Raw genomic sequence first — 22,778 nt, forward strand, 5'->3', positions numbered from 1 at the left:
CTACTACAAGTTCATGAATGGCCGGTTGACCTAAAAAAAAAATTAATATTTCAATGTTTTTATTCATGTTGATAGTATGCTTACCATGTATTCCTTGTGGGTTATTTGTCAAAAAAGAACAAACATGTTGTATTAAAGTCCAAGACACACCCATATTACCGTGTATAAGTTCATCTTTTTGTTGTTTTGATAGTTCGGCAATATATTTTGCTTCTTTTTTTTCAGTGGTATAAAAGTCAGGATGATCCACAACCAAAGAAATGGTTTTTTGAATCTTTTGAGTGAGAATCAATTCCATCTAAAACTAAAGTAAGGAAAAAAGAAGGTAGGAAAAATTCCCAAACGAAAGAAAAAAATTATTTATTTCGCCTCACAATTTTTTAAAATTCAACTCTTTTTCTTTTTTTCACTTTTTTCCTTCCTACAATTTTTTTTTTTTTTTTTTTTGAGATCATTAACCGAGTTTCATGAGTCAAGAACTATATACTGGTAAGTTTATCAATTCTTCATTCAACTCTTTTTGATTCTATATCTTTTTGTAGACACCGATCCTGATTATCGAAATACGCCCATCTACTCTGGCATTCCACCACCTTCTATACGCGATATACAATGGTCAACCCGTCAATATGACTATCCAAACCAGCAACATCAAGGTGATCTATCAAGATACAATCCTCAACGACAATTGGATATATCAACAAGGACTGACTCACCTCGTTATCAGTATTCACAGCAACAACAAGGTACTTTGTCAAAAGAACATGAATCAATATACCAACATCCTGCTTCTTCTCAGTTGCAACCAGCTATAGTTGAAGCTCCAGCACAGCCTCCTCTTCCTATTGCACAACCATTACCAAAGTTGGATATGCGAACGAGTACGGATTTTATTGAATGTGGCAATGAACAAGGATCTATTCAACTCAATCTTCAAGATCTCTGTTTATGTATTCAAGTAGCACCAGCAAAGGTAAAAAAAAAAAAAAAGAAAAGAAAAAAAAGAAAAGAAAAGGAAAAGAAACATGGAAGAATAGAAAAACAAAACACAATCTTTGACCAAAACTAACTGTTTTTTTTTTTTTTTTGTTTAAAAAATAATAATAATAATAATACACTAGATAGATTACGACTTTTTATGTTCGAAGGATCTTGTCAAAACAGCTTTAGAATTAAAGGTAATGACGACATAATAAATTTTGTCATCAAGGTGTTTGACTTTATTATTATTAATAGGACAAAGGAAGGCAGGTACCTGATCATGTACGACAATCAGCCAAAAAAAGAAGCAACCCATTTGATTGTATTGGTAAACATATATTCATGAATCGAGACGCGACTAAACTTGCGGCATTGGATGCAACATTCCATTTGACACCATCGAATGAATCTACTGGCAAGGTAAACTTAAAAAAAAAAAAAGAGGACGACGATGGATTATAATTTATTTCTATTTTAGACTTTTATGTTTGCAGATTTGTGTGGTGGACCTGGTGGATTTTCAGAATATCTATTTTGGCGTGTTCATCAATCGGATGGAGGATCGGCTCGAGGGTATGGAATGACACTACGATCAAGTTTGACAGAAAATCATTGGCATTTGGAAAACATTTCTCCTAATATCACTGTGAATTTTACTCAAGTAGATGGGATCGACGGTACTGGTAATTTGTATCAAAAAGCAAATATTCTCGAATTTGATGCTGTTGTATCTAATAATACAAAGAAGCGTGGTGTTGACCTTGTAGTAGCTGATGGAGTAAAGAAGTGATGGATAGAAAAAAGAAACAAAAAAACTCACACTTTATTATTTTTTTATTATTATTATTTTGTTATTTTAGGAAGAAAACAATGATGGAAAAGATGGAAAACTGGAAAGTCTGAACAAACAATTGATTCTTTGTCAAGTGATTACGATGTTGACTTGTCTCAAACAAGGTGGTACTTTTGTATGTAAAATGTTTGACATGTTTGAAGAATTTACAGCGGATGTGGTATGGCTTCTTTATCAATTATTCGAGGGTGTATGTATTACGAAACCTTTGACAAGTGAACCTTCTAGTTCAGAACGCTTTTTGATTTGCAAGAAATTACGATATCAACATCCAACAAAATTGATTGATGCTCTTTTGGCTGTAAATGATGAATTGAACAACAAGGAAGGACAAGTAGATAGTTTTGTGCCTCGCCAGATACTAGAAAAGGACCAAGTCTTTATTGATTATGTCAAAATGCGAAATATGAAGTAAGTGATTATAATTTATATATATCAGTGTTTACCAAGTTACTTATTTTTTTTTCATTTTGGTGATCCTAATAGATTCCTATTGAAACAAATTGATGCCTTGGAACAAATGGAAACCTTTATTGCAGATCAGTAAGTATTAAAGGGAAAAAAAAGGATCATCACGATCTCATTGTTATTTATTTATTATTCAGGAACAAGACAAATGTGTATTCCCCGGATAGGGTGAAAAGACAAAGTTTACAAGAATGGCGGCTACCATTAGATGGAGAATAGTTTATTATTTATTTGTGTTTTTTTTTTTATTTATTTATTTTTTTTTTTGGAATATGAATAAATAGGATAAAGCGAAAGAATGGTTTATGAATCATGAAATTATTGTATTTGTTTATTGAATATTGATAAAAAAAAAATACGGGAAACTAATACAAATGACATGGATAGATAATATAGAGGGGGTATTTTCTACTTTCTAGTATGATCCTTCTGATAAGTATAATAAAGAGAGCCGCCTACCATTGCCAATACGGTAAATCCTTGAGCAGCAACTAGTAAAGAAATAAAAGAATGAGTTCCAACGTTTTGAATAAACTTGCAAAAATCATTTACCTCGGAGTCGAAACATATGGTTTGCATATACCTTATTTCCTGTCTTGATACCAACTGTCGCGGCAATTAAAGCAAAGCAAGTCAAAGCAACACCTTCAAAAAAAAAAAAAAAAAAAGGAATAAGTATTATTGTTTTCGCGAGAAGAAAGAAAAATATATATACTCTTTTTGCTACCTGCGGGAACAAAGGGTTCATCTTTTGATTTTCGTTTCATACGTTGCCAAGGAGATTCACCTTGTAAAGCGAAACGCATCTGTTGTATATCGCGTGAAGAAGGATTGGTAGGCATGTTGATATAAAAAAGAAGAAAAAGAAAAGGTACAAAATGAAAGCATTTGTAAGTGTGAGAATTTTTTTTTATGCGAAAAAGAAAGGGGGAAAGTTTGGATCCTTTTTTTTTCTTTTTTTTAAAATATCTAAATGAGGTTTAGCGTTCTATATTGAAATCCAACGAGTCGCTGTCTGAAAAGGAGACGATGGTTTCGTGTCCGTTAAAGAAGAGAAAATTTTTTTTTCTTTTTTTTTTTCTCTTTTTGTTTCTTTCACCTTCCATCTCAAATTATCTAAACAAAATGCCTAACCCCCAGGTAACAACAAAACATAAAAACTTTCATCTGTCATCATATTAATTTCTATTTATTTATTCTACTTTAAAAAAAGGTCTTCTTCGACGTTTCTGCTAACGGTCAACCTCTTGGTGTAAGTATAAAGATAAGACAATCTCTTTACTTTTTTAAACGCGTCATCAATTACTGAAAAGTATTTTATTTTATCTTTTAGCGTATTGAATTTGAACTTTTCGCTGATGTAGTTCCCAAGACTGCTGAAAACTTCCGTGCTCTTTGTACTGGTGAAAAAGGCTTTGGTTACAAGGACTCTATCTTCCATCGTGTCATCCCTCAATTCATGTTGCAAGGTGGTGACTTTACCAACTTTAACGGTACTGGTGTAAGTAAATGGATCATAGAAATAAGATGTGACTTGTTTTATTTACTCCCAAATTATTTTATAGGGTAAATCCATCTATGGTAACAAGTTTGCTGATGAAAACTTCGCTTTGAAACATGATCGTCCTGGTCTCTTGTCCATGGCCAATGCTGGTCCCAATACCAATGGCTCTCAATTCTTTGTCACCACTGTTATCACTTCTTGGTTGGATGGCAAGCACGTTGTCTTTGGTCAAGTCACTAAAGGGTAAGAGAAAAGAACGAGAAGGAAAATAGGGATACCCTTTTTCTCACCTTTTTTTTTTATTTGATTTTTTTTTTTGTCTTATAGTATGGATATCGTCAAGAAGATCGAAAGTCTTGGTTCTCAATCTGGCAGAACTCAAGCTGAAATCAAGATCACCAACTCTGGTCAATTGTAAACAATCATTAGTTTATGTATAAAGTTTTGAATTAGTTCATAGTTAGTATGATCAAATAAATAAAAACTATCGTATTATGTTTTGTATATTTTTCGTATCAATGATGAATATGTTGGGATGATGGGTTCCTGCTATGAATATTGTTAACTACATATAGATACTGTAAAGATAAGAATGATGATGACAATGGTCAGCCTGAATTTTACCAGTTACAATCTATACTTGTCATAATCTAGCTAACACGCCTTCGTAGGGGTGGGAAAAAAAGACATCACTGAGATGTTTTTTAGATTCATCTGACGATCCTTTTTTTTTTTTTTTTTTTGATGATTTGGTAACTATTGACTCCTACTTGATTATAACGCTCTTTCTTTTTGAATAAAACTATTCTTCCTAAAAAAATCTTTTTTTACATACTGATATATTTATCAGAGAACGATATAACATAGCAGAAATAGGCATCTAGAATAAATCACATGCAGCAAAAGATCTTTTTGACATAACAAAGGTAAGAAGCGGGGTGTCAAAAATTTCCCCACTCAAAAAAATAGAAAAACCCTTAGTCATTTTAACTTTTTCAACTTTCTTTTTCTTTTTTTTTTTTTTTTTTTTTATTTTCAAACACGATTCCCCACATTTATTTTTCTTATTATAACAGTATATCAAACTCTTCATTATTGTTATTAATATTATATGGCTCCTTTTATCAGCGCAGATCTGAAGATATACGTTGGTACTGGTCAAGATAATCAAGTGGTTCTTGTTTCCCCAGCTTTATGGACCGACTTACAAGGAGACACCAGTTACAATGATAATAGTCAAGGTAAGCAAACGATAAAAAAAAAAGTAAGCAATTCATTCCTCCATCCTTATTGTTACTTTCAAAACTATATCATCCTATAAATAGATAGCAAAACAGTGTCCATCAAAATCCCAAGTCTTGTTGCTCCTACTCCTTTTACATCCTCTCGATCTGAACCATTACTAGAATCGTTTATAGCTTATGTTAAACCTCATTCACAGGTAGGGACAGATAAATAGTTTACAAAATGTAAAAGACTATAAGAATGAATGATGAACTCATTCTTTCATTTTATTAGGATATTGGTGATGAACGAGTTGTTTATGCTAGCTCTCATTTGATTAAGGCTGTGTATGGACCCGACGCATTATCGAAATTGAATGAAGAAGAAGACATGGATGATGAAGAAGGTGATGTTATGGATTTACGCAATTTGGATTCTGTATGTTCTATACTGGTGGAACCTATATCTTTGATTGAATTGGATGAACTCATCATCGGTGCTTTGGATAGTGATTCTTTTAATCATGCTCAACAAAGTAAGTCATAGAAAAAAAAAAGATAATAATGTAAGCATTGGATAAAAATTAAATGACTTAACTTTTTTATTACTATTATTATTATTATTATTAATATCACAGAACATGAAAGTCTCATTCAGTTGATCAAAGAATCTCAGCCTGCTCTTATTCTTCGAAGTGGCGGTATATATCATTTGGATGGATTTTCTTTTCAAGTTCTTATGTCAAGTCCGGTTCAACAAGGTCATATTTTGTCTGATCGTACCAAAATCTATATTGTGGATATGCCATCTTCTCCCTCGTCCACTGGTTACTCTACACCAATGAATGACTCTATGACTCTAACAACGCCTTCTTTCCCTATACTCAGTGGGTCAATAACATCAACATCTATTGCAACACTTGAAACAGCAGAACCTCAAGAATTTACAGCACATATCCTCAAACAAAAATGGCCAGAAGCACGATTATTCCCAACTCCTCATCCTACTGAAGATGATGACAATAGAGTGTTTATTGATGTGAAGGATCTGGCAAAATGTCATGTATTCAGCGGGGATTGGGTATTAGCAAGCGCAAATGATAGCAAGAAGTCTCGGTTATGTCGTGTGTATGGTATTGATGGCAACAACGTTGATGATGATAATGATCAGAACGGCGTATCAGCAATCTACCTTCCTCCTGTACTTTATTACAATCTTGGATTACCTCTACCACCTGCTATTGACACATCATCAACAACAACAACAACAATATCAAGTGACAGCAAACTTACTGTATGTCTCACCAGACTCACCAAACCTCCTCCAAAAGATGGTCCCCCTCTTGCTACAGCAGTTAGTGTGGCTCGTATTGCTTCCCCTTCGTTGATGGACAAGTCATTACAATCGGCCTTTTTGCAATCTCTCAAGCAATGGTTTGAAAGTAAAGAACGGATTGTATGCAAAGGTGATGTGATTGCTATTACATTGGATGAAGAACAAGTACGACTCAAACCTCACAACAATGATAATGAAGATGAAGATGACGATCTCAAGTTACACACCAATATTCAACGAAAACCGACAACAATGGGATATTTCAAGGTGACAAACCTTACAAGCGAACAAGAAGTATCTGATGATGACCATTCGATTCATCCAGCCTTCTATGGAAGTGGACGACGTATTGATCCTAGTCAAACACAATTGGTACAAACGGGTGTTGAACAATCAAGAGTTCCTATTGGCTGTATTTCTCATTACTACGATTTGGCGGAAAAATTACCCTTATATCGATCTACAACAGCAGCTCGTGCATCTTTGATGGAATTAATCACCTCTTCCTTACATCCCTTGGGTCGTGATTTTGAAGTATCATGTAATGCTCTACTACAAGGTCCTAAAGGTGGGGGTAAATCGACTCTGGTTCGTGAGGTGGTGGAAGATCTTGGTGTACATGTGTATGAATTCTCGGTATATGATATTATATCAGATACGGATGCGAAGACGGAACTTCATCTTCGGGCAAAATTTGAGAAAGCATCCTCCTTGGCTCCTTGTGTTATCTTGATCCGTGGTATTGAAGGTTTAGCTAAGAAAAGTGCTGTGGTGGAAACCGGTCAAGGTAATGATTGGAAATAAAAAAAAAAAAAGGTAGATAGATTTTTGATTCGAATATATACATATTATTTATTTATGTATTTAGAACCTCTTTTGGCGACAGTATTGCAAGAATGTATCAAAAATGTCAATCAATCAACTAGTGGATTTCCGGTCATGGTAATTGCTACTACAAGTGATGTTGATCAACTTCCATCAAGTATTCTTGGCTGTTTTCGACATGAAGTAGTAATCGAAGCTCCTGATGAAAAGACTCGTTTACAAATCTTGAAAAACTTAACTCATGCTTGTCCTTTGGCTCCTGATGTTTCCATGTCAAATTTGGCTACTCAAACAGCTGCCTTGGTGGCTAAAGATTTAGCGGATCTTGTAGCAAGAACAGGGGTATTAGCTCTTCAGCGTATTTATCGTGCAACGTAAGTGACAAGGAAAAAAAAAAAAAAAAAAAAAGAAGTGAAAGGATGATAATGGAAGAGATGTTTTTATTTATTTATTTACTTATTTATCTTTATTATATGTATAGATCGCAAGATGAAGATGACATTGAGTCTGGCAAACAATCTCTAGTGACAGTGAATGATATCCGAGCTGCTGGTATTACATTGACAGCTGCTGATTTTGATGCTGCTTTAAGTGAAGCTCGTGCAAGTTATTCTGACTCCATTGGCGCACCAAAGGTATCAACAAAAAGACGATATGATAGTTAAAATATAACGGAAAAGATGATGAATTGACCTACTTTTTTTTTTTTGTTTAGATTCCAAATGTGACATGGGATGATGTGGGTGGTCTAGCTAATGTAAAGGATGATATTCTAGATACAATTCAACTTCCTTTGGAACATCCTGAATTATTTGGCTCTGGTTTGAAAAAACGAAGTGGTATTCTTTTATATGGACCTCCTGGTACTGGCAAGACATTACTGGCCAAAGCAATTGCTACTTCTTGCTCTCTGAACTTTTTCTCTGTCAAGGGACCTGAATTATTGAATATGTATATTGGTGAATCAGAAGCAAACGTACGACGAGTCTTCCAAAGGGCTAGAGATGCCAAACCTTGTGTTATTTTCTTTGACGAATTGGATTCGGTGGCACCAAAACGTGGCGAAAAAGGTGATTCTGGTGGTGTGATGGATCGTATTGTTAGTCAACTGCTTGCCGAATTGGATGGTATGAGTGAAGGTGATGGTGAAGGTGGTGCTGGTGATGTCTTTGTGATTGGTGCAACAAATCGACCTGACCTATTGGATCCTGCTCTATTACGTCCTGGAAGGTAAAAATAAAAAAATAAAAAAAAATAGGATGATGATCTAATTATTTATTTATTTTTAATCATATAGATTTGACAAACTTCTTTATCTTGGTGTTAGTCAAGATCATGAATCTCAATTACGTATTATCGAAGCCTTGACACGAAAATTCCGACTTCATCCTGAATTAGACTTGGCGCGGGTCGCTGAAAAATGTCCTTTCCATTATACTGGTGCTGATTTCTATGCTTTATGTACGGATGCAATGCTCAAGGCAATGACTCGGGTGGCACAAACTATTGAAGAACGTGTCAAAACAATCAACAAAGAACGTGAACAACCTATTTCTTCTCAATACTTTTTATCTCATATGGCAACCCCTGATGATATCATGGTGCAAGTAGAAGAGGTGGATTTTGTTCGTGCTCTAGAAGAATTAGTGCCTAGTGTGTCAGCAACTGAATTGGCTCATTATTCCAAAGTGCGTGAAAAGTTTGAAAAGGTACAAGATGAAGAAGAAGAAAAACAAAAAGTCGAAGAAAGAGAATTATTGGAACAAATCAATCAACAAAAAATCCAACCACCAAAGGAACAACCAAGTAAAAAATCAAAAGGAAAAGGCAAGGCTCGAGCATAGATACAACACAAAATTGGAAATAGATTAGAATCAATGGTATAAGTTTTAATATATACACATATAATAAACTTGTATTTATAAAAGTTTTGGTTGAAACATAAATGTTTTTTTTTTCTTTTTTTTTTTTTTTATTTGTTTTATATCTATCTTCTTTACCTAATGGGCCAAAATCATGCAATCTTTGTTATTGGTGTTCGTTTCATATTTTACTATCCGCTCTCACTCACCTTTTTGATGAATTTTTGTTTGTCCTTTTTTATCACAGTGCACTTTTTTTTTTTTTTTTTTTGTTCAAATATTGGATAGACACGTTTACTTCTCATTAATACGCAACTTATTCGTCATATCACTTTACGAAAATGAACACTGCCGAATATTCTTCTTCTAGCATACGCCTCAATACAAAGGTAAAAAAAAAAAAAAAAAAAAAAAAAAAAAAAAAAAAAAGATATGATGGCTAGATAGATTCCAATGTTATCTGACCGATGTCTTTGTATAATAATTATATTAGCAACAAGGTCGCTCTTCCATGTTGGACTTGCAGGACCTGAAAACAAGGGCATATCAAGAACTCCAAGCATCCATACAGTCTTATAATGATGCTTTTGTGTTGTCAATGCAATTGCAAGAAAGTCGACAGGAAACCATCCATGATAGTACTGAGAATACCCTCTATTCCAACCCACGCAAAGATACTTGCTTGATCCATCAACTGACTGCCATGCTGGAAAACACTACCATCCAGGATTATTCACCGTTATTAACTTGGGAAGACAATCAGGTAAATCATATAGAATATTATTATTTTTTTTCGTATCTATACAATGCATTGATTTATTTTTCGGGGGTCATTTCCTCTTCATTATTAGAATATATACGAATCAAGAAGTAGTTAGTGGAAATCGATGGATGTGATTTACTCTAGATAGGATGGTCGTTTTTATTTATTATCATTAAGCATTCATTGAATTGTCATTATTTATATACTTCACTTTATTTTATCTTTTTAGAATCCTTTTTTTATTATTACTATTATTGTTGAACAGTTGAATAGAACAATAAAGATCAGATGTATAAAAACAGAGAGACGGGTAGTAACTAGTTTATTGATATTGAAGAAGATAGGAAAGGAACGAATAACGATGAAAATGATAGTGAATGATAGAAGTAAATAAAAAAAATATATAAAAAAAAAAGAATGGAATATATATGATACAGGAAAGAGAGGATCAAGGGAGATAAAAAAAAAAAAATGACTAAATACATTATATAGTTGATGCCAAGGGAACTAATAGGATGATTCGAATTGGATATTGAGAGGGAATCATGAGTTTGGATGATGATGATGAAGTTGTTGAAGAGGATCATTGGATGCAAGATCAGTTGTTCCAGAATGATCGTTTTCTTTGATGTGTTGATGTCCATTATTGTTGCTGCCGACCTCCTTTTGTCGATAATCGTTTTGAATACCATCATCATGGCCCATCCCATCAGTAGTAATGACGTTTTCATTATCATCCAAACGAGAATGCATTGTGTCGTCCATAAACTCTTTTTCTATTTCATCGTCTCCAGAACCAGTAGGTGGCGGTGAATCAAGAAGGCTATGCACATGATCCAGTTGTTCTTGTGAAGACGAAATAGTTGCTAATTCCGCAGCACGCTTAGATTGTAATTCTTGTAAAGCTTTTGATGAGATTCCCATCGGTTCGTCTATATCCACATCGTCCAACGTGATGAGAGTGTCGTCAAGTCGGAGAAACACATCACTACCGCTTTTCACTATCACGGGTGGCGTTTCGTAATGCTTTCGATAGTCATCCAAATGTTCCAAGCTGATATCCGAGCCACCTGTCACAAGTACAACTACATCACTTGAAGGTGATAATGATGGTAAAATATCCCGAATGATTTCTGTAAAACATAGTGATAACGCTGCTCCCGATGATGCTTCTACTAACATTTTGTTGTCATCTTTTTTTTTTTATAAAAAAAAAAAAACAAGTGAGTATTCCTATAATATATTTAACAATCCACTTACCAGCAAAAAGTCTCACAGCATTGGCTGCCATAGCATCACTGACAGCAAAAGGGACCACAGGATGAATCAAACTTAATTCCAAGGTTTTGGCACAAACAGATTTGGCTTCCAGACTTGATGCTAAAGTTGAGGTTTTAGGAAGTTGTACAAGACGACCAGCTACTACTGCTGCTTGAAAAGCATTACTACCATGGGTTTCCACCGCAATCACAGGTACTTGTTTCCATCCAACTTCTTGTAATCCAAGGATGATTCCATTTAATAATCCACCACCACCAACAGGACAAATGATAGCCGCTGGAGGATTATCCATCAATTGTGTTTTCAATTCATGAATTATACTTGAATGACCTTGCCATATATGTTCATGATCTGATGATGGGACATAAATACTAACAATAAATAATAAAAAAAAAAAAAAAAAAGGTTTTAGTTCTACTTTTTTTTTAATTACACAAGCTCACTTACCCATTCCTCTTCACCAACTTTCTTGCATGGATTTCAGCCGCAGTCCAATCTGAACCGTATTTGATCAATTGTGCACCATCCAACCGAATTGCATCACATAGTCGTTCATTTGTATTGACTGGTACTACAATTGTCGCTTCCACTCGTAGTTGTCTTGCACAATATGCCACAGCCAAAGCAGTGTTGATACCAGATCCACAGACAAATCGAATATCTGACCCACGAGTTTGAATTTTTCGATAACAAAAGTTGCCTATACCTCTATCATAAATAATAATAATAAAAAATTTTGTCAATATATATCTATATATATATAGTCTGGTCATTAATAAATAAATAGAGATATTGTTCTTACCTTATTTTTACAGACCCTGAGGGTTGAATACTTTCCATCTTTAAAAAGATATTACTATCCAACAGAAAAGAATATGTATTAGAAAAAAAAAAAAAGAAAAACGCTGTGCCAGTAGACAATTTTTTTTTTTTACCTGTTCAACCTAATACTTAGATTAGCAGAATGTATCAAAGGAGTCCCCACATGAAGTAAATTAGATTCATCTAGTAGATGTTCATCTTCAGAAGAGGAATCGTCATCCATCAACATGATAAATAAGAAAAAAGATAGCAAGAAGAAAAGAAGAGAAAGGGGGAGAACACGAAAATTATTTTTTTTATGGACGCGCCTCGTGCGTTGACTCCGAATACACTAAAAGCCACTTTTTTTACACCAAAAAAAAAAAAAAAAAAAAAAGAAATGATGATATTTTTACTTTTTATTATCAAGATGATCATAATAAATATACATATATCTAATCCCTAAGTTTGCTTCAATTCATCCAAACGGTCCTTGAGAAGATCATAGGTAGGAGTATCATCAAAAATATCACGTACCTTGCCCATTAATCCTTTGAGAATCAACCTTGATTGATAATTCCAGTCATCACATTCACCACGATTACCCACATTTTCATACATGTCGACTAATTCCAATGCCCAGCGAGCCACATCTTCAAATATCTTAACATCACTTTCTAATCGAGGATCATGCATCACTGCGCGGTAAGCCTTGATAGTAGCATCCAAAGCATCTTTCCAGTTTTCTTGCCATACATAGAATCGAGCTGCAATCCGCCAAATGTCAGGTGAGTTGGTGATCCGACTGAGAATGACATTTTCCAGTAATCGTTGTACATGTCTTGCTAACCGTCGTCCTTCTTGATTGTGCACATCAGGCCAATTTTGTACCACACTAGCCACGATCATATGGAGTACTTGTATATCCACTGCTTCTTCACGTACCTTGTCCCATCGCAAATCCACCACACGTTGCATCGCCCAAATTGCATCCGCAAATTGTCCAATGTCCACTGATACCACGAGAAGATTTTGCCACATCTGCCAATTGTCAAACTTGAGTTTACATGCTTGCTTGAGAGCCAAAAATGCATCCAATTTTCGATCGGTACGTACATAGATACTTGATAGATTGTTCCATGCCTCGGCTTGTTCATTGTCCAGATTCACAACACGTTGGAATGCCTTGATACCAATATCCCATTGTTCGACCATCATCGCTGCACATCCCATCACATACCAGGATCCTTCAAATAATGGATTGATGGCCAAAGCTTGTTGATAATATTCAATCGCCTTTTCATATTCATTCTTCTTGTAATGATAAGAACCAAGACTACGCATTGCACGAGCAAACTTGCCACCACTAAGATGCCACGCCTTGTGCCATAATTCAGGATCCATAAGCACATCCCCCATGATACACCATAGTTTAGGCGAGTTTGGATCAGCTTCCAAAAGTCGTTCCAGTACTTCCTTGGCCTTTTGAGGTTGTTCCAACATTTGATAACAAGATACCACATCTTCCCACATTTCCAATCGTTCAAAGATTTCCAAAGCTGATCGGATCACACCAAGAGATACAAATCGTCTTGCTAATTCACGTTCCATTTCCCACTTGCTTGGAAGTAAAAGATCATAAAAGTAAGCCAAACGATCTTGTGCATTTGCCACATCCTCTTCAGTACTGTCCAATTTGATTTGATCCACCAATGCTTGTAATTGCAGAGCTGAGCGTTCCACTGTTCTTGATTTATGAGCTTCCAAACGAGATCGTAAGAGCAAAGACATAGTATGCACCATCCAATTGTTGCAGTTTTCCAGTACACGCGTCACATAAGGTACCATTTCTTCATAAGTCATGCCATGATCAGGATTGGTGTTCTTCACATTAAGACAAAAGGCTAAAAGTAAAGCTTGATCAATCACAAGAAGATTACCATGACGTTTGGTTGCATCACGATCATTGTCCTCTGTTTTTGTGAATGAAATCTTGTCCAATAGAGTATCATCATTCAAATCCAACGTTTCAGGTTTAGCCATCGTATCTTCTTCTTTTTCTTGTTGTTGTTGTTGTTGTTGTTCACTTTCTGCCAAGACCACTAATTGAGATACATCGAATGTTTGAAACTTGGTTCGTTTGCCCAAAGCACCTGTCAATGACCATTGGAATCCAGAAGTAACCTGAGCTTGTTTCATTTGATCAAATGCATCCTTATCTTGTCCAAAATAACTATATACCAATGCTGTTTCTAATTCATACCGTACACGTAATTGCTTGTCATCCAACAAAAGCTTATTTTTTCCAATCATATTGGTCAAGTCGGTCAATAAGTCCTGTAATGTCCCAGTACATTCATCCAAAAGTTGTTGTTGAATAAACACAGCACGTCGAGCCCAAAGTACATTAGTCAATAATACATCTTGGTTCTTGAGAGATAATAAAATTGTCTTTGCCACTACGAGATAACCCAATTGGTCGGATAAATGATATACTTGTTCTCCATCTGCCGAAAGACTATTTAGACATTGTGCATGAAGTTTACTGTGATCGTCTAACCCAACAAGTTCTGATATCGTCAAGTCCACCAGTGGCCCCGTCCAATTCTGTTGTATAAATATATTCAAACACGCTATTGCTGTCAAAAAAAGACTATGTAATCGTTCCAATTCTTCTTCTTCTTGTTTAATAGTTGATGGCGATAAAAGAGTTTCAATACATTGTTGTACCCATTCTTCCAAAGATATATCCAGTGAGTATTTTGTATTGGTGTTGAATAATAGACTTTTTTTAACAAGAGCTGCATATTGACCAGATAACATATCTTCATACAAGGATCGTATATTTGGTAATAGCTGATCAGCTACCTTTGAATCTAATGGTTGATTCAAAAGTAATGAACGTTCTGCTTCGTGATAATAATTATTCATTAGAAGAAGAAAAAATAAGTGTAATGAAGAAGAAGAAGAAAAAAAAAAAAAAAAGGAAATGCCCCTTTTGAAAAAAAAAAAATTGACATTGAAAAAATGCAGCCCAAAAAGCCACCTCCGCATAGTTCGAGAAGTTTCCCCCTTCTAGTTTACTAACTATAATACACAATATCTGACTAAGCAAAAGACATATTATAAAAAAAAAAATATGAATGGATGATTTATGATAAAAGTTTATTGAATGATTGAAACAAATAAAATAAAAATAATATATAAAAAAAATAAAAAAAAATGAAAAAGAAGGGTTTCTATCTAAAATAGTAAATGATGATAATAAAATAATAATCTAATAAGGAGTATGATGAACCAAAGGTACATATTCAGGTTGGAACATGGAATTCTTGACCACTTCACTGAGCATTTCACCTTCCTTAAGTTTAGCAGTTGCTACACCTTCTTCATATGCTACTTCACATACCCGAGTACCCACAGCTAAAGCAACATCACGAAGGTTAGCCACACCAGGGAATAAAGTACCTTGTTTCAATTGAGCAGGAGTAGCCATATCAGCAATCACACGAGCAGTTTCCAAAAACATAGTAGGTGTTACTTGATTAGCTCTTGATACTGTGATACCCAATCCAAGACCCTAACAATAAAAAAAAAAATATAAATACTTTGCATTATTATTATTATTATTTCATATATACTTACAGGGAAACTATAAGAGTTGTTGCATTGATTAGTACGACCAACACGACCATTGGGTAAAGTGACATCAGCAAAAGGACTTCCAGAAGCAAAGATAGCACGACCATCCGTCCAAGTGAAGGCTTCTTCGGCAGTACATTCTGCATGAGTATCAGGATTACTGAGAGGGAACACAATAGGTTTTTCTTCATACTTTGCCATGGTACGGATCGCCTTTTCAGAAAATACACCACGAATACCAGTTAATCCTAAAATAGTAGTTGGTTTGACACGTTCCACCACTTCTTCCAAAGTTAAACGATCAGGTAAATCAGCCTTAACATAACATTGTTGACGTTCATCTAGTTGTGACCGTTCACCCTTGCTTACTGAACCTCCTTCAGAAGAGAGAGCAGGATTTCCTAATAAACCATGTTGATCCATCATCCAAATACGACTATAAGCTTCATCTCGACTGCGTACGCGACCTTGAGCTACCATACAATCAATGATTCCTTCACATACACCCACACCAGCAGATCCAGCACCAACACAAATGATACGTTCTTGATGTAAATCTTCTTGTTTACGACCACGAGCTTTTAATCCAGCGAGGATACCAGCCAAAGTAATAGATGAAGTTGATTGAATATCATCATTGAAGCATGTCACCTTGTTGCGATCTAATAGACGATATAAAACCGTTTAATTAACAAATTCAGTGATTTATATATGTAACTTACATTTGTTCAATAGATTATAAGCATGGGGATATTTGAAATCTTCAAATTGAATCAAAGCATCTAAATAGAAAAAAAATGTAATGATCATTAGTTTAATATATAATTAATAGACGATCTTTTTTTTTTTTTTGATACTTACTTGGCCAGCGACTCTTGACAGCAGTAACCCATTCATCCACAAAACTATAATATTCTTCACCTTCAATACGAGGATGACCCATACCAAGATACAAAGGATCATTCAATAAACTTTCATTATTGGTACCAACATCTAAAACTACAGGCAAGACAGCTCTAGGACGAATACCACCAGCAGCAACATACTATATAGTTCATTAAAGGAAAAAAAAAAAAAAAAAAAGAGAGAAAGTCAATCATTCATGTATGAAGAAAGTATATATATATATATTTACCAAACTGAGTTTGCCAATAGGGATTTGCATGCCATTTGCTCCCAAATCACCCAAACCAAGCACTCTTGAACCATCAGTAACAACAATCACGTCAACTTCATCATGAGGCCAATTATATACCATAGCAGACATAGCACCACGATCTTGAGTAGAGAAATACATACCACGAGATCTTCGATAAATAGAATGTGACCGTAAGCATGCCAAACCAACTTTAAAAAAAAAAAAGGTACAACAATGGACGGGGTTATAAAAAAAAATAACAGACATGGTATTAAAAAAAAAAAAAAATTTAAGAGTTAGAAACAAAGAATCGGGAAATCACAGAATATTTTGGGAATATATACAAAAAAAAAAAGTATTTTGTTATAATTCTACTTACCAGTGGGAGTATAAATGATTCCAGCCAATTCTTCTAAATGATTAATCAAAAGTTTATAAAACAATGTTTCATTACGATCTTGAAGAGCAGATAAAAAAACAAACTTGGCCAAAGGAGTACGGCAATCATCCAAATTTCGTTTCACACGTAATAATTGTTTATCCATTTCTTGACATCGAGGAGGAACAAGACCACGGATAGAAAGTCGTTCACGTTCAGCAATACTAAACGCAGTACCTAATAGTATATATAAAGTTAAAATAAGAATGAACAGTAATACTCCCTTTTCTTCTCTAATTGTATTCTCACTAATCTTTTCGTTTTTTTTATTTATTTATTTACCTTTACTTAACAAAGGATCATGAAGTAAAGAAACACCTTTGGAACCAGTGACTTGAACAGTTTTATCTAAACGAGGATCAGAATAAGTAGAAGGAGGAACACCATAATGACGAACACCTATAGATCTTACACAAGAGGTCAATGGTTTATTAAAAGTACGTCTACACAAAAGCATGGTAATGAATAAATAAATAAATAGAGAAAAAGAAAAGGAAAGAGAGGGGTGGAAGAAGAGGAAAATGAAAGTTGTGGTAAGAAAGAAAAAAAAAAAAAAAGAAAAGAAACAACGAAAGGGAAGGAGTAAGATATAAATATATATATCATATTGTCTGAATCGACTCATTGCTATTTTTTTTTTTTCTGTCCAATAGAGTAAAATATATAACAACGTTCATTCGCCGCCCGAAATGATCGACGGAAGGGAAACTGACCTCCTGAACCTTTTTTTTTTTTTTTTTCATTTGGGAAGGAAGGATGGTCAGTGAGTCTTGTCAATCAATTTATTTATTTATTTTTAATGAAGAAAATGATATAAAATATTTCCAAGTTGACTTTATTATAACAAAAATCATGAGTTATATTTCATCCTTTTTTTTTTTTTTACTAGTCCGATTTTTTCATATTATTCCTTCTAACACATCATAATTATTGAACATGAGGTTTTTCAGTGACCGATAATACCAAATATGTCAAAAGAGCGAATGTCATGACAACGGATCCATTTGATAATCATCATCATTTATATCAATATAAATATCCAATCTTAGAAACCAGCTTCTTAAGAGTTACAGTATATTTAATTATATTATACAAAATACATCCATCCTTATAATCATCATCATGATTTGTACTGAAAAAAAAAGGTCCCTGTCATCCATATATCATTTTCCTTGGCAGTTCTCAACAAAATTAAGGGGGTCAGTCAAGGAGTTGAGGAAAAAAAAAATGCTTCAATTGTTTATTACATTTGGTTTGTATCTGTAAAAATAAAAAGAAAGAGTGTGTAAAAAAAAAAAAAAAAAAAAAAGATCATAGGATAAATAAAAAAGTATACACAAAAAAAAAAAAAAAAAAAGGAAAGAACAGAAGTATAAATACTAAAGAGTGGCCATGTAAAAAAAAAAGTGTAAAAGAAGGAAATCATACAACTACATAAAATAATAAAAAGAAAAAAAAAAAGAGGGAGGGAAAGAGTACTATGTATAAAATGGAAATAAAATATGTATATAAGGGAAAAAAAAAAAAGAGAGAGAGACAGTGTGTACGTGTGTTTTTTTGTCATAAAAGGGGAAATCTACCTAATTTGATAAAGTAGGGCGGTCGTTCAATGTCAAATCTTTTGTCCAGTGAATGATATCTTCATCTTCATTCTTATCTTTGAATCGTTTTCGATTTGAATATTGTTGATGAATTTGTAAAGGAGCAGGATGATAATTCTTGGAAATACGTAAAGGTTTATTTGTTGAAAGAGATGAAGTCGATGATAATGATGATGAAGATGTTGCTGATGATGATGTTGAAGAAGAAGATGATGATGATAATGATCCAATAGTATCTGTATTTGTTGTTGTTGTTTTCACACGATTTGCACCACGTCTAGCTGTTAAATCTCTCCAAACAAAACAAGAATTTCCAGCAAGTTGAGTTTTTGGTTTTCTTCCACGTTTCTTTTTGGGCATAGTCAAAGTAGCATCCATCCTTGTACTTGTAAATGTATTGAGATTTTGATGAATATTGTTTCTACTATGTTGATTATTATTATTATTTTTATTTTCGTCAGGCATTAATACAAGCATAACACCATTTTTTGATGATTCATCCGATGATAAAGATTGAATAGATGAAGATGGTGAAGAAGGTTGATGATTTTCTTGTTGTTGTTGTTGTAAATGTTCTGGTAATTGAGTTCGTTTGACATCCCATACAGTTGGTGTGACAAAAGTCCAATGATCACGTTGAATTTGACGAGTAGTATTTGGAGGTCGACCACGTTTTCGTTTTACCACAGGATCACCAGAAGTAGAAGAAGTAGAAGAAGTAGAAGTAGAAGGATAAGGTTGTTGTTGTGGTGATAAAGAAATATCATCTTCTTGTTGAAATAAAGTACTTGGATCAGATAATCTTCTTTCAGGATTATGAATAGGAGAGGAAGGAGCAGTGACAGCTAAAGAAGTAGCAATAGAAGACCAAGAAGAAGTAGATGCATTAGAATGAGAACGAGATCGACATGTTGTATCGGGAGGAGGTAATAAAAAAGGGTGAGGTGAAGAACTAGGTGAAGATTGAGGTGTATCCAAAGATTGATAAGATATATAAGGAGAGACATTTGGAGAAGAAACATTAGAAGGTGGGTCATAAGGTATTGATAACATTAGAGAAGGATATTGTTTATCAGGTAAACGTAACGAAGGTAAGTCATGTTGTTCTTCTGATAATAAAGAACTGACAGGTGGTAATATACATTGTTGTCGTTTTGGTGATGGAGGATGTAATAAGAATTCAATAGGTGGTTTGGTCATCATATAATAATATATAATATATATACATATACATATATATATATATATAAAAATAATAAAAAATAAAAAATAAAAAAAAAAAGGAAAAAAAAGGAAAAAAAAAAAAAAAAGAAAAAAAGGAAAGAATATCAATAGGTTTTTATATATAATTTAGTGAATACACATTTTCTCTAAATATGGGAAATAAAATGTCTACAGAATTATTAGAACTTTCCACAGAAAGAACTTCCAAAGGTAGGATCATTTCAGTCACACACACACATACACACATATTACATATACAATAAATATATTCATACTCAGTCTCACCTAAAAAAAAAAAAAAATTTGTGCTTTTACACTTTTTTTTTCTTTATTTTATTTTTTTTACAGGATTGTTTTTTAGAAAAGCATGAATCTTTCTACTCCTTCCTTTTATGCTATCCTACACACACCTCCTCTTATTGATACATCAGAGTAAAGATTGATTATTATTATTATTATTATTTTAATTTATCATATGAACTTGTTTTTTTTTTATTTTTATTTTTTTTTTGTAGTATTCGATTACTTTTATTTATAAACTCTACTTTTAATCCAATCAATGAAAACATTGGCGGAACTTATATAGTAAGTTAAGTTAGTTCCTTTTTTTTTTTTTTGAAACTTGATTCTTTTTTTTTTTTTTTTTTTTTTTTAGAAACAAACTCAAGAATTAAAGAATTACTTGGAACAAGAACATCATGTCAATGAACATTCTTTACAGATCTTATTCAAGACTTTAATTGAACAAGAAACAAAATATTATCATGAAAAGAGTAAGTAAATTTATTTATTTTTATTTATTTATTATTATTATTATCATTTAAATTTGTTTTATATAGATTTTGGTTTTAGAAATGTAATTCTTTATTATCTTATGAATCATATTACTACTAGTCATTGGGCATTATTATTTCTTCAAAAAGAATGTATGGATTTTATTCAATATGATGATAAAATAAAACTATTAAGTTTATGTATAAAGGTAAAAAACAAAAAAAAAAAATACTAAAAAGATAAAAAAAAAAAACACTGATTCAAATATTATTATTATTATTTTTTTTCACTTTTTCTTGAATTTCTATATTATTATTATATAGCTTAGATCAACTATTGGTTATGATGACCTTGAAAAAACCCAAGTTTTGTACAACATTCAAAAGGATCTACATCTACCATCATGTGTCTGGAACAAAGAAATTCTAGTCAATTGTCAAGATAAACAAACGTAAAATAAACAATAAATAATAAAACACGGGACATCATCTTTAATCTTCTTTTTTTTTTTTGTTTTATATTTAGACTTCTTTTTGATATTGATTTATTATTTAATCATTTAATTGACAATCTTTCTTTTCAATTAAATCAATGGATAAAGGTAAAAATATAATATATAGAATATATATATATATCATCTTTTATTTATTTATTTATATATTATTAGTTATTGCCTGACAACAAATATATGCCATCTTCAATACAAACAAGGTAATTTCATGTTTCCATTGACACTTTCCATTTTATTTTTTTTATTCATTAAAACCAATTGAATTTTATTATATTTATTATTTTTTAGGTTAAAACTCCATACAGCCACTTATCCAATTGAAATGTACCAGTTTAATCAATCACTGACATCCAAGGGTTATTGTTTACCTGTAATAATAATATTATGAATTTTTACTATTATATATATTTATTTATAATCCATTTCTTTTTTTTTTTATAGTATGTATCACAAGATTTGAAGTTTCTATTCACTTTACTCAATTCATCACCATTAGTTTTGGAATTGGAATCTCAAGTAGAACAAATGACTACCTCTATTTTAATACATCCTTCTTGTCAGGTAAATTTCAATTATATAAAATAAAAATATTTAATTATCTGATTATATATATTTTGTGATATATATATATAGTCTATCTCTTTGGATGATACATTATTGAAGAACATTCAATCTACTTTAAATGAATATGATAAAGATTATCAACTATTAAACGAATGTGCTTTGATGTTGAAAGATACCCCTACAAGGTAAAAAAAAAAAAAAAAAAAAAAAGGTAGGATGAACTTTTTTTTTAATTATTATTATTATTATTATTTAGATATATGCCTCATCTTACTTTGACCATGATTATGATGATGATGATGCAGAACATAAAGGAGAATGATGACAAGGTAAATAAATAAATAAAAAAAAAAGCAGCTTATTTTGGATATATTTGATGTAATCTTTTTTATTATTATTATTATGCCTTGAAATTTTTCTTTTTAGATACTTACTTATTGGGTACAAGCTATTTCTCAAAAGATGAATGATATCATATATCAAAATAGTTTGGATCATCCAAATGTCATGAATTTGATTCGTCTGGTAGTCTATTTTTTAGTGTTTTGTCAATTCAAATCATTTTCTTCTTCATCATGGATCAAGAATGAATTACAACGTATTTGGAATCACTTTGATTTACAACGAACTCTTTATCTACAATCAACTTTGGAACAAGGACAAAATCAATTGAATGATCCCATTTCTACTTTAATACAAACCCTATTATGTCTTTGTTATGATTAGTCCATCTTTTTTTTTTTTGTCAATAAAGAAAAATACCATATTGATACATCATTTTGTCTTACCATATATAATCAAATATGCTCCCTTCGCCTCAAAAAAAAAAAAAAAAAAAAATGCCAAGAAAAAAAAAATAGAATGAAGGAATGAATCTAATCTGCATAGTGTCCCCCTTTATTTTATTTTTTTTTTCCTTCATCCAAAGAAAAACTTACCTTGTGTACTCTTGTTGCATGATTGAAAATGTAGATAAAAAGAAGGAAAA

General features: G+C 32.8%; 9 protein-coding genes across 9 annotated transcripts; 4 read left to right on the forward strand and 5 right to left on the reverse strand.

Annotated features, from left to right (window-relative positions):
- Nucleotides 1-439: 439 nt before the first annotated feature.
- Nucleotides 440-2,618, forward strand: BX664DRAFT_334610 (FtsJ-like methyltransferase-domain-containing protein). Its single transcript, XM_051545735.1, has 8 exons — nt 440-489; nt 543-973; nt 1,122-1,178; nt 1,237-1,401; nt 1,460-1,759; nt 1,842-2,245; nt 2,321-2,377; nt 2,440-2,618. The coding sequence occupies exons 1-8, from the start codon at nt 468-470 to the stop codon at nt 2,519-2,521; spliced, it is 1,518 nt and encodes a 505-aa protein (XP_051398635.1). The 5' UTR covers nt 440-467; the 3' UTR covers nt 2,522-2,618.
- BX664DRAFT_334612 (hypoxia induced protein conserved region-domain-containing protein) lies at nt 2,522-3,219 on the reverse strand. Its single transcript, XM_051545736.1, has 3 exons — nt 3,030-3,219; nt 2,855-2,947; nt 2,522-2,793 (listed from the first exon to the last, which is right to left on the reverse strand). The coding sequence occupies exons 1-3, from the start codon at nt 3,142-3,144 to the stop codon at nt 2,711-2,713; spliced, it is 291 nt and encodes a 96-aa protein (XP_051398636.1). The 5' UTR covers nt 3,145-3,219; the 3' UTR covers nt 2,522-2,710.
- Nucleotides 3,220-3,399: 180 nt separating this feature from the next.
- Nucleotides 3,400-4,311, forward strand: BX664DRAFT_298243 (Mal s 6 allergen). The gene is made up of 5 exons (XM_051542266.1): nt 3,400-3,442; nt 3,516-3,554; nt 3,636-3,803; nt 3,868-4,049; nt 4,134-4,311. The coding sequence occupies exons 1-5, from the start codon at nt 3,428-3,430 to the stop codon at nt 4,222-4,224; spliced, it is 495 nt and encodes a 164-aa protein (XP_051398637.1). The 5' UTR covers nt 3,400-3,427; the 3' UTR covers nt 4,225-4,311.
- Nucleotides 4,312-4,824: 513 nt separating this feature from the next.
- BX664DRAFT_334615 (P-loop containing nucleoside triphosphate hydrolase protein) lies at nt 4,825-9,130 on the forward strand. The gene is made up of 8 exons (XM_051545737.1): nt 4,825-5,047; nt 5,132-5,247; nt 5,325-5,565; nt 5,668-7,152; nt 7,234-7,564; nt 7,672-7,825; nt 7,906-8,420; nt 8,488-9,130. Exons 1-8 carry the CDS (start codon nt 4,918-4,920, stop codon nt 9,032-9,034), a joined length of 3,519 nt encoding a protein of 1,172 aa, XP_051398638.1. The 5' UTR covers nt 4,825-4,917; the 3' UTR covers nt 9,035-9,130.
- Nucleotides 9,131-11,004: 1,874 nt separating this feature from the next.
- On the reverse strand, nt 11,005-12,141 carry BX664DRAFT_264446 (tryptophan synthase beta subunit-like PLP-dependent enzyme; the record flags this gene model as incomplete). Its single annotated transcript, XM_051540816.1, has 3 exons — nt 11,005-11,467; nt 11,544-11,804; nt 12,032-12,141. The coding sequence occupies 3 exons, from the start codon at nt 12,139-12,141 to the stop codon at nt 11,005-11,007; spliced, it is 834 nt and encodes a 277-aa protein (XP_051398639.1).
- Nucleotides 12,142-12,286: 145 nt separating this feature from the next.
- On the reverse strand, nt 12,287-14,870 carry BX664DRAFT_334618 (uncharacterized protein). The gene has a single exon (XM_051545738.1). It carries the CDS (start codon nt 14,826-14,828, stop codon nt 12,360-12,362), a length of 2,469 nt encoding a protein of 822 aa, XP_051398640.1. The 5' UTR covers nt 14,829-14,870; the 3' UTR covers nt 12,287-12,359.
- A 171-nt stretch (nt 14,871-15,041) lies between these two features.
- Nucleotides 15,042-17,673, reverse strand: BX664DRAFT_334620 (uncharacterized protein). Its single transcript, XM_051545739.1, has 7 exons — nt 17,399-17,673; nt 17,057-17,293; nt 16,675-16,886; nt 16,401-16,584; nt 16,262-16,321; nt 15,543-16,201; nt 15,042-15,477 (listed from the first exon to the last, which is right to left on the reverse strand). The coding sequence occupies exons 1-7, from the start codon at nt 17,571-17,573 to the stop codon at nt 15,175-15,177; spliced, it is 1,830 nt and encodes a 609-aa protein (XP_051398641.1). The 5' UTR covers nt 17,574-17,673; the 3' UTR covers nt 15,042-15,174.
- An 806-nt stretch (nt 17,674-18,479) lies between these two features.
- BX664DRAFT_334621 (uncharacterized protein) lies at nt 18,480-19,987 on the reverse strand. Its single transcript, XM_051545740.1, has one exon. The coding sequence runs from the start codon at nt 19,918-19,920 to the stop codon at nt 18,697-18,699; it is 1,224 nt and encodes a 407-aa protein (XP_051398642.1). The 5' UTR covers nt 19,921-19,987; the 3' UTR covers nt 18,480-18,696.
- Nucleotides 19,988-20,277: 290 nt separating this feature from the next.
- BX664DRAFT_334623 (uncharacterized protein) lies at nt 20,278-22,619 on the forward strand. The gene is made up of 12 exons (XM_051545741.1): nt 20,278-20,373; nt 20,457-20,526; nt 20,597-20,714; nt 20,781-20,923; nt 21,039-21,166; nt 21,241-21,316; nt 21,383-21,426; nt 21,515-21,596; nt 21,668-21,787; nt 21,860-21,975; nt 22,047-22,119; nt 22,217-22,619. Exons 1-12 carry the CDS (start codon nt 20,309-20,311, stop codon nt 22,514-22,516), a joined length of 1,335 nt encoding a protein of 444 aa, XP_051398643.1. The 5' UTR covers nt 20,278-20,308; the 3' UTR covers nt 22,517-22,619.
- The last annotated feature ends 159 nt before the right edge of the window (nt 22,620-22,778 follow it).

Source organism: Halteromyces radiatus (assembly GCF_025201355.1).
Source record: "Halteromyces radiatus strain CBS 162.75 chromosome Unknown BX664scaffold_5, whole genome shotgun sequence".
NCBI classification, from domain to species: Eukaryota; Fungi; Mucoromycota; class Mucoromycetes; order Mucorales; family Cunninghamellaceae; genus Halteromyces; species Halteromyces radiatus.